The sequence below is a fragment of the Galleria mellonella genome, unplaced genomic scaffold (assembly GCF_026898425.1).
Source record: "Galleria mellonella isolate WM207_F2 unplaced genomic scaffold, CSIRO_AGI_GalMel_v1 utg121, whole genome shotgun sequence".
NCBI lineage: Eukaryota > Metazoa > Arthropoda > Insecta > Lepidoptera > Pyralidae > Galleria > Galleria mellonella.
Genome location: NW_026441983.1, coordinates 3,159,103 through 3,174,133, shown reverse-complemented (window position 1 = coordinate 3,174,133; position 15,031 = coordinate 3,159,103). Strand labels below are relative to the sequence as shown.

Below are 15,031 nucleotides of genomic sequence, written 5' to 3'. Positions count from 1 at the left end.
ACTGAATTTGTAGGGTTATACAGCCGTACAACATTTTCTGTACACTAACCAGCTATGAATTGACAATTTTATCTCTCCTTCTATATAATTCCTTGTTCTTAGGTTTATGTACGGACTGACAATGTCCTTGTGTTCTAAGAGAGCGCTGACTTCATACTAGACTACGTGTTAACCCATGAATGTGAGTGTACGTACGGGCTGACGATGTCCTTGTGCAGTAACACAGCGCTGACGCCGCACCAGCGAGCCGCCCAGCGCCACGACAGCGCGTGCAGCGCATCCGCGGCGCGCAGCACTGCTTGCACCGGCAGATTGTCACCATATCTACGCACAAAGATCAATTTCTTTAGTAATAGTACATTAATGCAGCGGCCAGCAACTGAGGACTCAGGTATGTGTGCCTCGGCTACGCCTCGGCCCACATTTGCACGTTCGTCCATCAATGCCTAGTTGTGGCCAAGGCTTGTATAATACTTTTCTCAAACAATGCGCGGAAATCAAGAACACAATTTTACAATAAACAGTTTTTTTCAATAAACAGCTTTCTATTTGCAAGCCAGTTCGAAATTTAAATAAAACCTTTTATTAGTTACCTCCTAGGTAGCCATGTTTCGAAGTAAAAGGTCATTCCATTTTTAAATTACAGGACAGATATGAGTTTACATAGTAATTTATCTGGCCGCAAAACACGACAGATACGGACTTTCATACAACTTTTGCCGGCCGCTGCCCGCATGTATCTGGCCAGTACGGCAATTTTGATTTATCTCTAAGAAGATTGTCAAAATAATGTTCATATTTCCAAGCATGTTTGAGAAATAAATCTTTATTAACCCCTCGGGCGTTTATGCATCATACGCTGTACCGAACAAAAATGTGGTACCGGGCGCCAATGCAACAGCGTCTTTGCATAACTCGAATTTGCAGAGTCGTTTTCATAAAATGTATGCAGGCCATTAACTTATGTTGGTAATGAATCCATTTATCCATAATGTCTAGATTTTTTTTTTATACAACTTAGAATGGCAAACAAGCTGACGGCCCACCTGATGGAAAGTGGTAACCGTCGCCTGTAGACATGAGCAGTACCATGGACATAACAGAGTATACCGTTTCGCCCATGATACCCCCCGTGCGTTGCCATTCCTGAGGACTTAGGTGTTATTCCTCTGTACCCAGTAAATTCACGCCATATCCCACCCTTCAAACCGAAACACAGCCATGCAAACACAACTGCTTCACGGTTGAAACTAAAAAAAAAAACAATAGAAATAAATCAAGAAGTGAATTCAGTATTTTCAGTTTTCTTTACCAAGCCATCAAAACCACGTGTGCTTGCGTTCATACATCTACTTCATATGCTTTCTACCATCGTACGGCTCGCCATCGACAGGGAGTTCACCCTCATACCCTATAGCAGGGGTTCCCAAACTTATTTTGTATACTGCCCACTTTGAGAATAAATTATTTTTTAGCGCCCCCATTTTTACCTAATTAAAAACCACTATAACTTCAAATTATAAATCATCCCCCAAGCCTCTACACAATGCCCCCATTTTTTTGTCTGGGTCTCTTACCGCCCCCCCTTTAGGCCTGCAGCGCACACAAGGGGGCGTTATCGCCCACTTTAGGAAAGGCTGCCCTATAGCCTAAATGGTCGCGTACAATGCGGTTTCAGAGATGTTTTCTCCCACTAATATATGCGTAATACCTCTGATATTGCAGGCGTTCATAGGCTACGGTAACCGCTTACTATCAAGTGGGCCGTACGCTTGTTTGCCACCTCAGTGGTATAAAAAAAGACACTGTTTGCGTCTCTATAAACTCTAAATTCATTGCGACAGAATGAGTTCACAACGAGTCAAAATGTTCCTATACATTACAAACGGCGGCCAAATATTCCGGCTCGAAGGACCACTTTTTATGTTTGTAAAATGTGCTGGTTCTTGTTTTGTATATATTATTTATTAATTATATTAGTTGTAAAATAAAATTGCCGTCTGTTGACTTCAAGTATATTGTGTATTTTTTGTTCTTTTTCAATTGTTTATAAATATTCTTTTTTATAAAAAAACTACAATTGTCAATATATAAAAAGGTTAATTTTGAACATCCATTTTTGCCGGCAGCGGCAAAACACCCAAATACGGCCCAGTCGAGGGTTACAGAAATCACTCACCTAGGATTATTGGGACCGCTCTCCGCGTCGTAGTCGTGAGCGCTGAAGCAGTACGGCCGGTAACTCATGGCGCCCACTATTTGCGGATCTTTCTTGCGAATCTAAAAACATAAGATATTCAATTAAATAATATGTATATGTTTGGTTGTATGTGTTTATTTATGTATGTATATGACTACGCTGTCACAGATATTATTTTTTACAAATCTATCTTTTTTACCGCGCCACCTACCTACTTATGCTTTAATCCTTTCTACCCAAAGGTTGTCTGGAAGAGATTGCTTAGCAATAAGACCGCCTTTTGTACTTCACTATACGTATTGAAAATTGTTTTAACAAAACATGTTATGTTGGTGCAATAAAGTGTTAAATAAATAATAAATAAATAAAAAAATCTTTTTTTATACTACTGTGATATAGTAGAGAAAAACTGATAAAGGTTTCTAATGTGATGTGATGTAATGTGCGCCCGTGCGAAGCCGGGGCGGGTCTTTGTATCATATATACGCTTATCTTGCAAGTAATCTTTTTGTATTTAGGGAGACTTTGTACAAAAGTCGTTTGATTGGGCACGTCTATCCAATTCGTGTTTCAACCGTGAAACAGTTGTATTTGCATGGCTGTAGTTCGGTTTGAAGGATGGGATATGGCAGTGAATTTACAGGGTACAGAGTAATAATACCTAAGTCCTCAGGAATGGCAACGCATGGGGGGTATCATGGGCGAAACAGTATACTCTGTTATGTCCACGGTACTGCTCATGTCTATAGGCGACGGTTACCACTTTCCATCAGGTGGGCCGTCAGTTTGTTTGCCATTCTAAGTTGCATAAAAAAGCCCGTTTTTGATCCGAGTCAAGAGGACCAATTTTAAAAATAAATTATCAAAATGGTCTAACTGTATTATTCCTAACAATGGGAGAAAACTTACTACGACTTCCACCTAGTGCGTCTACCCTTATGATGCTGCACTCACCTGATAAAGGACATAAGGATTCATGCTGGTGACTGCTGCGTGCTCGTAGAGCGATGGCCGATCCAAAAATGTCTTCAATATACCGTTTATTACCTGCAAAATTTACAGCTGTTATATTTTTAGGGTTCCGTACCTATATAATATATAAAAGAGAAAATGAAACCCTTATACCCTCACTTCGTTGTCTGTTCATCCGTCTGTCTATCAAGACCCTTTTCCTTAGGAGCACGTGGAGGTATCAAGTTGAAATTAATATCATATACTCAGGTCTGCAATCTCTTAAAGCGATGAAAAAATCAAGCTTCTAAATCGACACAATCAAAAGATACGACCGTTTATATTATCTACTTATGTATATCGCATATTTTGACATTCGCAAAGGAAATCAAAACCTATAAGGTATTTCCCGTTGACTTAGAATCATGAAATTTGGCAAGAAGCAATGTCATGTAGTACAAGTAAAGGAAAAATCGTAAATTTGTAGTTATTTCACAAAATAAAATTCTACTTGATGATTTTGTACGGAACCCTCGTTGCGCGAGTCCGACCCACACTTGACGGGCTTTTTTTTTTTAAACCACTCCCAGAAGGGGGTTTGTTTTTGAGAAATTTGTATCTAAATTAAGAAATTTCTGTTTTAAAAGTGTCCAAACTGTTGAAGTATAGTTTATTGTGAACTTTATATAGCAACCCTAACTTTGTTTATGGTATTATAAAATAAAAAAAAAAAAAAAAACTTCTTGTGTGTCAATGACAGAACTGAAAAAGGTTGTTTTTTATTTCTCTTCTCCATCGTTAATAATCCATTTAGTTGACTTGTAATAACATATTTATTTGACGTGTAATAACAATAATAATCATAACAGGTTATGGGCCCAGCCTGATTTTCCATTTATATGGTATTGTAATTATTCGTACAAAACTAGAACAATTTCCACAAGTCACAGCCGCCATTTTTTTTTTCCGGTTGAAAGTTTTTTGTTCAGAACTTCTTGAGGTACTTGTCAATAATGTCTGTGCGATTAGATAAAATCACAGTGGACAAGTTGGAGGGTGAAGGTAATTGGATTTCATGGAAATTCGATATCAACTTACAAATAACCCTACATGGAGTTGAGGACCATGTGACCGGTGTAGCGCAACAACCAAAAGATGGAGAAGAACCAAAGTCTTTCAAATTATACCATGAAAAGGAATCAATTGCAAGGTATTTAATAGGTTCAACAGTAGGCAGAGAGCCGAAACAGCACATTTTAACCTGCAAAAGTGCGAAAGAAATGTGGGATACTCTTCATGCTGTGTATGAACAGAAAAATGAAAGAAGACTGGATCTTTTGTACTGCGAGCTATTTACGTATAAAAAGTTACCAGAGGACAGTATAGCTACGCATGTCTCTAAGTTACAAAGACTGTATACTCAATTAAACTTAGAATTGAAAAATGAAGGCAGTACTTTGCCTCAGTCCTTACTTTTAAACAGAATACTGAATACATTGCCTGTTAACTATCTTGAGTTCAAAAATGCATGGGAATCTGTCCCTGCATCGGATAGAAATGTAACCACATTAATGGAACGTCTTCGCTTACATGAGCAAAGATTGAATGAAAGCAAACCTGAAAGTGAAGTCGCTCTAGTTGCAAAGACTGAAAAGCGTATATATAATAAAGGTCCAGTTTGTAATTATTGTAAAAGAAAAGGACATATCAAAAAACATTGTTTTAAATTTAAAAATAAACAAAAATCTGATTCTACAAATGGACATGCTTTTGTTGCACATAGTACCGTGATAACTAAAGAGGACTGGATAATAGATTCTGGTGCGTCACACCATATTACTTCACATAGAGAGTATTTTGCTTCATATGAACAATTTGATAACCCAATTCCAGTTTATCTCGGAGATGGTAGTCAAATGATGGCTGTAGGATTTGGCATCATAGACATAAAAATGTTGGTTAATGGAAAATGGGAGAAAGGTCATTTAAAAGATGCTTGGTTTGTTCCTACCTGTAAACAGAATTTATTCTCTTCAGGGTCAGCTTTAAAAAATAATTTAATTGAAATAGGTGATAAAAATAAAAGAATATTTAAAAATGGCAATAACATAAAAGCAGTTGCAATAAGAAATAAGGGAAATATGTACAGATTGGAGATGAGGGTGATATTACCTGAAAATTATTGTATGCTTAGTAGTCATACGGCAGACTTAAATATCTGGCATGAACGCCTATGTCACCAGAATATTAGACATGTTGAAAAATTCTTAAAACTGAATAATATTCCATTCCAGCCAGCAGAAAAAATTGTTTGCGATGGGTGCATGTTTGGTAAAATGTCTCGCTTGCCTTTTCATACAAGAAATATCAGAGCACAGGTACCAGGACAAATTATTCATGCTGATGTCTGTGGCCCCATTGCTGAAGTATCTGTTGGAGGTAGTAGATATTGTATTGCATTCAAAGACGATTACTCCAAATACAGAAAAGTATATTTTATAAAAGAAAAGACAGCAGTTTCAGAAGTAACAAAGAACTTTATTTTGGAAGCTAAGACAATAGGTCATACAATAAAAGAATTAATAACTGATGGAGGTAAAGAATTTATAAACAAGGAAATGCAAGCCATATTGTCATCATTTGGAATTAATCATCGCATGACCATTCCATATAGCCCACAGCAGAATGGAGCTGCGGAGCGTGAAAACAGAATATTAATGGAAGCAGCTCGGAGTATGCTACATGCAAATAATTTTGATAAGCAGCTATGGGCAGAAGCTGTTAACACTGCTGCATATTTTCTGAATAGGACTGGTCCAACAGGTGTTGATGACTCATCTACACCATACAGTTTATGGTTTGGCAAAAAAGCTGATATAAGTCATCTGAAGATATTTGGCACAAAATGTTTTATTCATGTACCTGACCAAAAGCGCAGAAAGCTAGATAAAAAGGCAATAAAGGGAAACTTAGTTGGATATTGTGGAGACAAAGATGGGTATAGAATATGGACAGAGGACAGAAAGATAGTTTTATCTAGAGATGTTAAATTCCTACCAGAACAAGTATGTGTTGATATTTTTAAACAGGATTTAACAGAGCAGCAGTCTAAACATCAGAAGGAATCTTCGAAAAATCATGATTTTGTGATATCCTTAATTCCTGATGCTGATGAAGTCAACAGCAGCAAAGTTCAGAAAGTGACAAGAGGACATGCATCATCGTCTATGGCCCCAAGGGCTGTCACCGCTGATCCAGCTCAAGCATGTGACCAGGTTCCAAGTTCAGGTAAAGATTTTATACATAATTCATGTGATAGTGATCCTGTGTTCTTAGACTGTGATAATTTATCAGAAAGTGAAAGTGAGTCAGTGATAAATGTGGATCCATTGTGTAGTGGTAACAGTAATGGAAATGTCGAAAGTGAAAATTCTCAACGATATCCATTGCGTAATAGAAAGATAAAGGAGTTTCCAGACTATCATGTGTATATGTGCATGGAATCTGATGATGAATGTTTACATTTTGATGATTTTGATAATTTACCAGCTTGTTGGAAAGATGCTATTAATGCTGAACTTTCATCATTGGATATTAATAATACTTGGTCTATTGTAGATTTACCAAAGGGTGTAACCCCTATAGATAGCAAATGGGTATTTAAAATAAAGAAAGACAGTGACAACAATATTGTCAAATATAAGGCTAGGTTAGTTGCACGTGGGTATAATCAAAGATTTGGTATTGATTATCATGATACATATTCACCAGTTGTTCGTTCTAGTGCACTTAGAATTCTTTTTTCTTTGGCAATTCAGTTTGATTGGTTTATAGACCATTGGGATGTTGTTACTGCTTTTCTTCATGGAACATTAAATGAAGATGTTTTTATGTATATGCCAAAGGGCTTGTTAATTGATAAAGGTAAAAATGATAATGTGCCTAAGGTATGCAAACTAAACAAAGCTATGTATGGACTGAAGCAGGCAGCCTCAAGTTGGAATAAAGAGTTGCATAATGCTTTGATTAATATTGGTTTTAAGCAGTCTGTTCATGAACCATGTATTTATATTCTCAAACAAGATAACCTTTATTTAATTTTAGCAATTTATGTGGATGACATTTTTGCATTTGGTAATAATCAAAAGAAAAAGCATGATATATTTTCTCTACTAGATAGTAAATTTAAATTAAAGAATTTAGGTCCCATAGAACATGCCCTAAGTTTGAGAATAAGAAGAGTAGGTTCAGAATTAATTGTTGATCAGAAAAGGTATATAGAAAATATATTAAGTGTGTATGGAATGCAAGATTGCAAACCTGTAAATTCACCAATTCTACCAGGTTTGAGGATGAGTAAAAGTGACACCGTTGATCCAAAAATTCCATATCAAAATTTAATTGGAAGCTTGATGTATATTGCTCTAAATACCAGACCAGACATATTACATGCAGTTTGTGTATTATCTCAATATAATAATTGTTATACAAAAGAACATTTTGTACAGGTAAAAAGGATTGTAAGGTATCTGAAAGGTACAATTAATTATTGTTTAGTATATAAGAAGTCAAAGAACTTCAGTTTATATGGATATGTTGATGCCGATTGGGCAAATTCAGAAGACAGGAGATCATATTCCGGATTAGTGTTTAAACTTGGTGATAATCTTATTGCCTTTGAAAGTAAAAAGCAAACTTGTGTTTCATTATCATCAACTGAAGCGGAATATGTTGCCCTGGCTCAGGGTGCCAAGGAGGCTATTTTCTTAAAGAATATTATTAAAGAACTATATGTAGAGATGATAGATAAACCTATTATTTTGTATAATGACAACCAGTCATGTCATAAGATAGCTGCTAACAAGGTAAATAGTAATAGGACTAAGCACATAGACATTAAATTTCATTTTATTAGAGAAGCAGTTGAGAGTAACAAAATAGAGATTAAGTATTTGTCTACTCAGTGTATGGTGGCTGATATGTTCACCAAGCCTCTGAGTTCTGTAAAAATAAGTAATTTTATGAAAGATATTTCACTGTATCAGAAATTATAAGTTTATTTTTTGTATTGTGCTGTTTGTGCTTATGGTATTTTTTTTTTATGTTTGAAACAAAGTTTGGTTTGAGGGGTAGTGTTGAAGTATAGTTTATTGTGAACTTTATATAGCAACCCTAACTTTGTTTATGGTATTATAAAAAAAAAAAAAAAAAAAAACTTCTTGTGTGTCAATGACAGAACTGAAAAAGGTTGTTTTTTTATTTCTCTTCTCCATCGTTAATAATCCATTTAGTTGACTTGTAATAACATATTTATTTGACGTGTAATAACAATAATAATCATAACACAAACATTAGCTCATTGCTTGCCGTGTGGTCTCGGCAGAGAATAGGCTATCCTTTCCTATCCCGTGGATGTCGTAAAAGGCGACTAAGAGAACTTAATCGTCGAGAGATGGGCTGCAGCGTCCCTCTTAAAACGTCACCAAAACCTAACTGCGGTTGCCAACCTGCCTGTCAATTGTGGCCACTACTAGCACAACCACTTAAAGGAAAAGCCTAGGGGGGAAAGGGATTGTTAGTAATGGAGACTGAGAATCCCATTGCTAGCAATATACCCAACCAGGTCGACCTCCTCGCGGTTCTCCCTGGAAACTGTCATGGTTATTTCCTGATGAATTTATCATGATGGGCTAACTGGCCTGTTTTCATTCTCATCTATCACCCTTCACTGGTGCTCCGCCAGCCTATCCCGTTAGCGCAGGCGGGTTACAATACCATTTTCACCCATCAAAAAAAAAAGGGGAAAGCCTATGTTCAGCAATGGACAGTTAACAGCTGATATAATGACGATGATGAGTAAAATTTTCACCTGCTTGTCCTCTCCTTTGACATCAATAATGACTCTCACTTTATTGGCCAACAAATAGTCCAGCGCCTCATCCAGTAGACAGAGGTGGACTTCCTTGAAATGTTTTCTGCAATAACATTTATCTGATTTAAATTAAAATTGGGTAATTCTAATAATAATCCTAATATTATAAATGTATATGTATGTTTGTTTCCTTATAACACCTTAATGGCTTCATCAATGGGAAAAAGAATTGTTAATAATGTGGATTAGTAACCCCATTGCTAACAATATACCCTATTAGGTAAACTTCTTCGCAATTCCCTCTGGAAACCATCGTAATTGATTTATGGTTGAATTCATCACGATATGCCAACTGACCTGCTTCATCCTCACCTGTCATCCCTCACTAGTGCCCTGCCAGTGTATACCCTTAGCATAGACGGGGTTACCATTCCATAATCATACCTTTAATAAAAAAAGTACCATTTTATGCAACTTAAAATGGCAATCAAGCTGACAGCCCACCTGGTGGAAAGTGGTAACCGTCGCCTACAGGTATGAACAGTAACAAGGACATAACAGAGTATACTCTGTCGCTTATGATACCCCTCATGCATTGCCATTCCTGAGGAATTGTGTTAATGTTGTATGTACCTGTTAGGATGCCTGGCCCCGACATTGATGCTTTTAATCTTCTCCCAGTCCAAAGCACGCACATTAGATATATTGGAGCCTGCTAATCTTTCCAGCCCTGGATCGTGCAGCAGTATTAATTTACCGTCCTTTGATGATCTCACGTCTAGCTCGACAAAGTTGCACCCATGTTCTACACACTGCAAATAATTCAAATAATGATTTTTTATTGTTAGTAAGATTATAACATAAAAAAAAATTTTTCGACACTGCAAACTAAACAAGCATATGGTTCAACTAGGCTTATGACCAAAAAGTGTTTGCAGATTTTGACACAGTGAGGAAGAAACACTGCAGTACTTCATGTGTGGCTGCCACCCACACATACATAAAAAATATATCTCCTCTGGAAAACACACTTTATATCTTGAGAAGATAAAAAACATTGCTACAAAAACATCTTAAAATTTCTAACATTGATAAGATTTAGCAGTAAACTTTAAAAAAAAAGTGTGAGACTTTGTACAAAAGTCGATTGTTTGTGTACCTCTGACCCATTCGTATTTCAACTGTAAAGCAGTTGTGTTTGCATGGCTGTGTTTCGGTTTGAAGGGTGGATATGGCGTGAATTTACTGGGTACGGAGGAATAACACCCGAGTCCTCAGAAATGGCTATGCATGGGGGGTATCATGGGCGAAATAGTATACTCTGTTATGTCCATGATACTGCTCATGTCTATAGACGATGGTTACCACTTTCCATCAAGTGGGCCGTCAGCTTGTTTGCCATTCTAAGTTGTATTAAAAAAATCATGGAAAATCATGTTACAGGTTATTCTGCCTGAAAAAGCCCATCTTTTAATAATAATAATAACAAAAAAAAATTGTAACTTGGCAATATAATAACTTAGAATTGCAAACAAGCTGATGGCCCATCTGATGGAAGGTGGTAATCATCGCCTATAGACATGAGCAGTACCATGGACATAATAGAGTATACTGTTTCATCCATGATACCCCCATGTGTTGCCACTCCTGAGGATGTATATGTTTTAACGTATCATATATTTAATATAGATACATCAAGATACATTATATATATAAGTATATAGAACACTGATAAAAAAATAAGTCGACTAATTTGACAATTCACAGACAAAAAGTTGACCCGTTTTTAAGACAATGCTCTATCTATATAATTTAAGAATATTAGTTAATATACTACAAATAAATAAATTGTTGATATAATTACTGGAGCTCAAAATTTGACAGCAGTTACTTTCTGTAATTTATACAAGTGTATATGTATGAATTTTATTATAAATACATACTCAAAAATGTTTAAAATTTGCAACAAAAAGAAACATATAAACTTTAATAATTATTAATTAATGATGGTTATCTAGCAAACTTTAAAGGTTGACTGGCTGAGAATGCCTACAGCCTTAAGTCCACCTTTTGTACTACACTCTATTAGTCAATAAAGTTTAAATTAATTAATTAACTTCACCCATACAATTTATAAAATTGTATGGGATGAAATTCACTAAATACTTACTTAATATTTGATATAATTGTGTAACTTAGTGATTTAATAATTAACCAGAGTTATATATTTACAAACATCACATTTTTAGAGTAACCTTCTTGTGTTAAATACTTTTTCTTTAAAAAAAACCTATGAAAACTGTGACCTTATGCATTTTTATTTTTTAAATTTAGAACTTACATATTTGAAAGCTTCTAAAGTGTTCTCCGGCGCGTCAAATCCCGCGCCCCTGTGGGCTATACAACGGACCACTTTGTCAGGGCTTTCTTCACTCTCTTTACTCCCGGGCTCCGGTCCGAATATACTGGTAATATTATTTTGACTCGGTTTCTTCAATCTCGTCAGATAATAAGCAGCAATGCCCAGTATGCCCACATCGATACCAAACGGGAGTACTGTATGTAATAGAGACATTATAACATAAAACACGGATATTATATAATAAAAACCACTTATCAGGAAGGACAGGGTCGTTATAAACATTTTTTCGATATAATCGTTCGTTCGGTTTGTTATTTACTTGTTAATTTAGTTAGGTTAGAATTTACAAAACAAATAGTGGGAGGGGCCCATTGACAGTTGCGTTTTGTTATTCAAGACTTCACATAATTTAATCACAGTGGTTGTATTTTGTTCAATATTTCGAAACTAAGTAAAATTAAAACAAATCGTGTATTTTAATCTTATACAGTCACTTTTGATATATAAAGAATAATTTGTGAAATCCAAGAAATATTAATTCGGATTATTAAACTAAAAATTATAATGAGGTAGCTACAGTTAACTTTTATACAGCGCTTTCATCTAAAATAATTAAATTAACATTTAATCATTACTGATTAAAAAATACCTAAAATAATATATTGTAGAAAATTCATTCGTTTGGGGGACCTAGATCAATTAAAATTAATTAAATTATAATAAAATAAAAGATAGTGCGCATTTATCGCCAAGATTCTTGTACGGCGGCAAAACAAACTAAATTTTAGTATTGTATGTATTATAATATTTGCCAACATTTGGGTAACTAGCTTTTTTTCATTAGATATTTAGTTTTAGCTAACTCAACTCTTTAGAGTTGTTTCCATAATAGTTTGTGGTGTTATGTTTTATATAAATTTCTTTTTGCTATTTATTATTGTTTTGAAGAAATATTAAGTGTTTTAAAAATAAATATTATATGGAACTAAAAAATAGAAATAATGGAAAATATTTTGCAATACTCTAATTACTATTTATTTTTTCTTGAGTAGTAGATACCAATATATGACAATGGTTCATTATAGTTTTTTTTTTTTTTTTTTAATAGTTTTATATTATTTGATTGATGAAGGAAATAAAACTATCTTCTGTTATCCATTTATATTTTATTATAAATATCTACAATTTTACTGTTATTGCAAAATGTTATTTGTGCATACCTAGTTTACAATAGAAAATACAATAGGGTCGACTCTGAGGCGCCACAACGATTTTTTTATTCTAAGGAACAATATGAACAAAAATTCTAATATGTTTAAGCCACTTACACGTATAGATATACAATAATTATATAGTTTATTATTTAATTTAATTTAAAATTGTTCATAAAATGATTATTTTGCACAATTATAAAATTTAAATATTAAGTAAAAAGGAAGTTTTATGAAATGACATCTCGGAATCGACCCCAATGTTAATGATAATTATTTAACATAGTATTTACGTCAATATCTTTATTCTTGCTTATTTATTGACATCTATTGTACAATCTACCGTCACTATTACCAACATAATAGAACGACCAATCCGGGCAACTCGTGGGCATCCACCCGCTCGTTATAAGTAATAGACATTGGCGCCCTCTATAGTAGTCTTACGCCGGCCGCCAATACGTTCCTATATGTACTTAGACCTAGAGCGCGCTCCCGCCATTGCTAACAACTGTGTATTACTTGTTGCTCGTATTAAACTTGTTTCGACAATCGGGGTCTTTCAATTCACAACCCACGACTCTGCTTACTATACATCTATTTAATAACATTATAACTAGATTGATACTTATTTGAGATAACACGAGTGAGAATTTTGGGACACATGATACGACATGACAAACTTATAAACATTATAATAGAAGGTAAGATAGAAGGAAGGTGGGGAAAGAAGAGACCAAGGCATAGTTACAACAGGCAGATTAAAAAAAAAGTTGATGTCGTGTAGTATCAATCCTGCTATGAATTGAGAAAAATAACAACTGATGGTGTATCTTTCGTCCTCTTTTTACTAATTATATTTGCATATCAAGAAATGAGGCAACCATATGATTTACAGTTTTTATTTTATCATTCCTTCTATGTAATTCCTTGTTCTTAGCACGGAGTTCGGTTATGTTCGACGTTTATTTTATCTTTTTTTTTAAGTTTTTTCCTGTTAAGTTTTTTAGCCGTTGTGTTAAAAATGAATTCCTATTTCAGTTTAAAATCCTAATCGACCTGGTGGTCCACTTGAAGACTACGAAGTCGACTGTATGTCGTATGATGAATAGAACCGTCTCCACCACTGTGAACACACTGGCTCCGACAAATAGGGCTGTGGTACCGCCGAACGATGCTGCAAAATATGATTAATAATAGCATAACCCTAGGAATTGGGGGGAAAGGGATTGTTAGTAATGGAGACTGAGAATCCCATTGCTAGCAATATACCCAACCAGGTCGACCTCCTCGCGATTCCCCCTGGAAACTATCATGGTTCATACCTGATGAATTCATCATGATGGGCTAACTGGCCTGTTTTCATTCTCATCTATTACCCTTCACTGGTGCTCCGCCAGCGTATCCTGTTAGCGCAGGCGGGGTTACCATACCATTTTAACCTACCAAAAAAAAAGCCTAGGAATTAACATAGTACATTTAAATAAATACACATAATGTTAACAGATATTAAAAAAAACAACTGTTTAGTTTTTTGCGGGCTCTTAACAGATAACAACTGTCTGAACCCTGCAGTAGATTAAAAAAAAAACAAATTGATTTGAATTAAGATTCTACTCTACTTTTATATACTCGCTCTTCCCCGTGGCTTTCTCTGCGTGAGTTTCTTGACTATGACATTTTACTAGAAAATTATTTAGTAAAAACAAAAATTACGTTAATACTTACCAATATTTATGTAAAGAAATTTGATAATGCACGTACTCGAAAATAATACAAATATAAAAGTAGCATATTTGTATTAGAAGAGAACTCTATCTTTCTATTAAAAATATTATGTGCATTAAATTTAATTAAACAATTGAAATTATTAATATGTATTAATGGAACGAAAGATAATTTCGTTCCATTAATACATATTAATAATTGACATTTGTTAAAAATTTGCATGCTTTTGTGTTAAAAATAAATGTATGTCTAAACAATTTGTATATTATCTACCGACATGTGTTTTAAAACTGTGCAGGTATCCAGGATAGATAATAAAATAATAAAAAAAAAATAAACACCGATATCTAGTAAAACACACACACGAAACATGGAAAGAGATAATCCATCGAACAGATATTTCAGAGTAAATATGACGTCTCTGTTTTCTGATATATAGGTATAAAAAAATAAATATAAAAAAAAGTAAAAACAGATTAATAGAAAAAAAAATAAGCATGAAACACAAAACACCAACACAGATAACCCACCGAAAAGATCCTCCAGAGTAAATATAACGTCTCTGTGGAGCCGAAATTTTGGCGGCATCATGTTGATGCGCAATGCCGAGACTGTCCCGTTGGATTCCTCATCCGTGCCATTCATGTTGTTGGAATATAACAATTATTAAAATAATTTATTTTTGTGCAAATTAAAATATAAAATAA

At 34.7% G+C, this 15,031-nt stretch overlaps 1 protein-coding gene across 1 annotated transcript in view; it reads right to left on the bottom strand.

Moving 5' to 3' along the window:
• Positions 1-15,031, bottom strand: part of LOC113510127 (uncharacterized) — a 33,094-nt gene that overhangs the window by 9,076 nt on the left and 8,987 nt on the right. Inside the window, exons 8-13 of the mRNA XM_052898141.1 lie at positions 11,365-11,579; positions 9,657-9,835; positions 9,021-9,126; positions 3,155-3,247; positions 2,180-2,280; positions 196-324 (exon numbers count right to left, since the gene is read on the bottom strand). Of these exons, the coding sequence (XP_052754101.1) occupies positions 196-324; positions 2,180-2,280; positions 3,155-3,247; positions 9,021-9,126; positions 9,657-9,835; positions 11,365-11,579 (823 nt within the window). The remainder of the gene's footprint in view (positions 1-195; positions 325-2,179; positions 2,281-3,154; positions 3,248-9,020; positions 9,127-9,656; positions 9,836-11,364; positions 11,580-15,031) is intronic.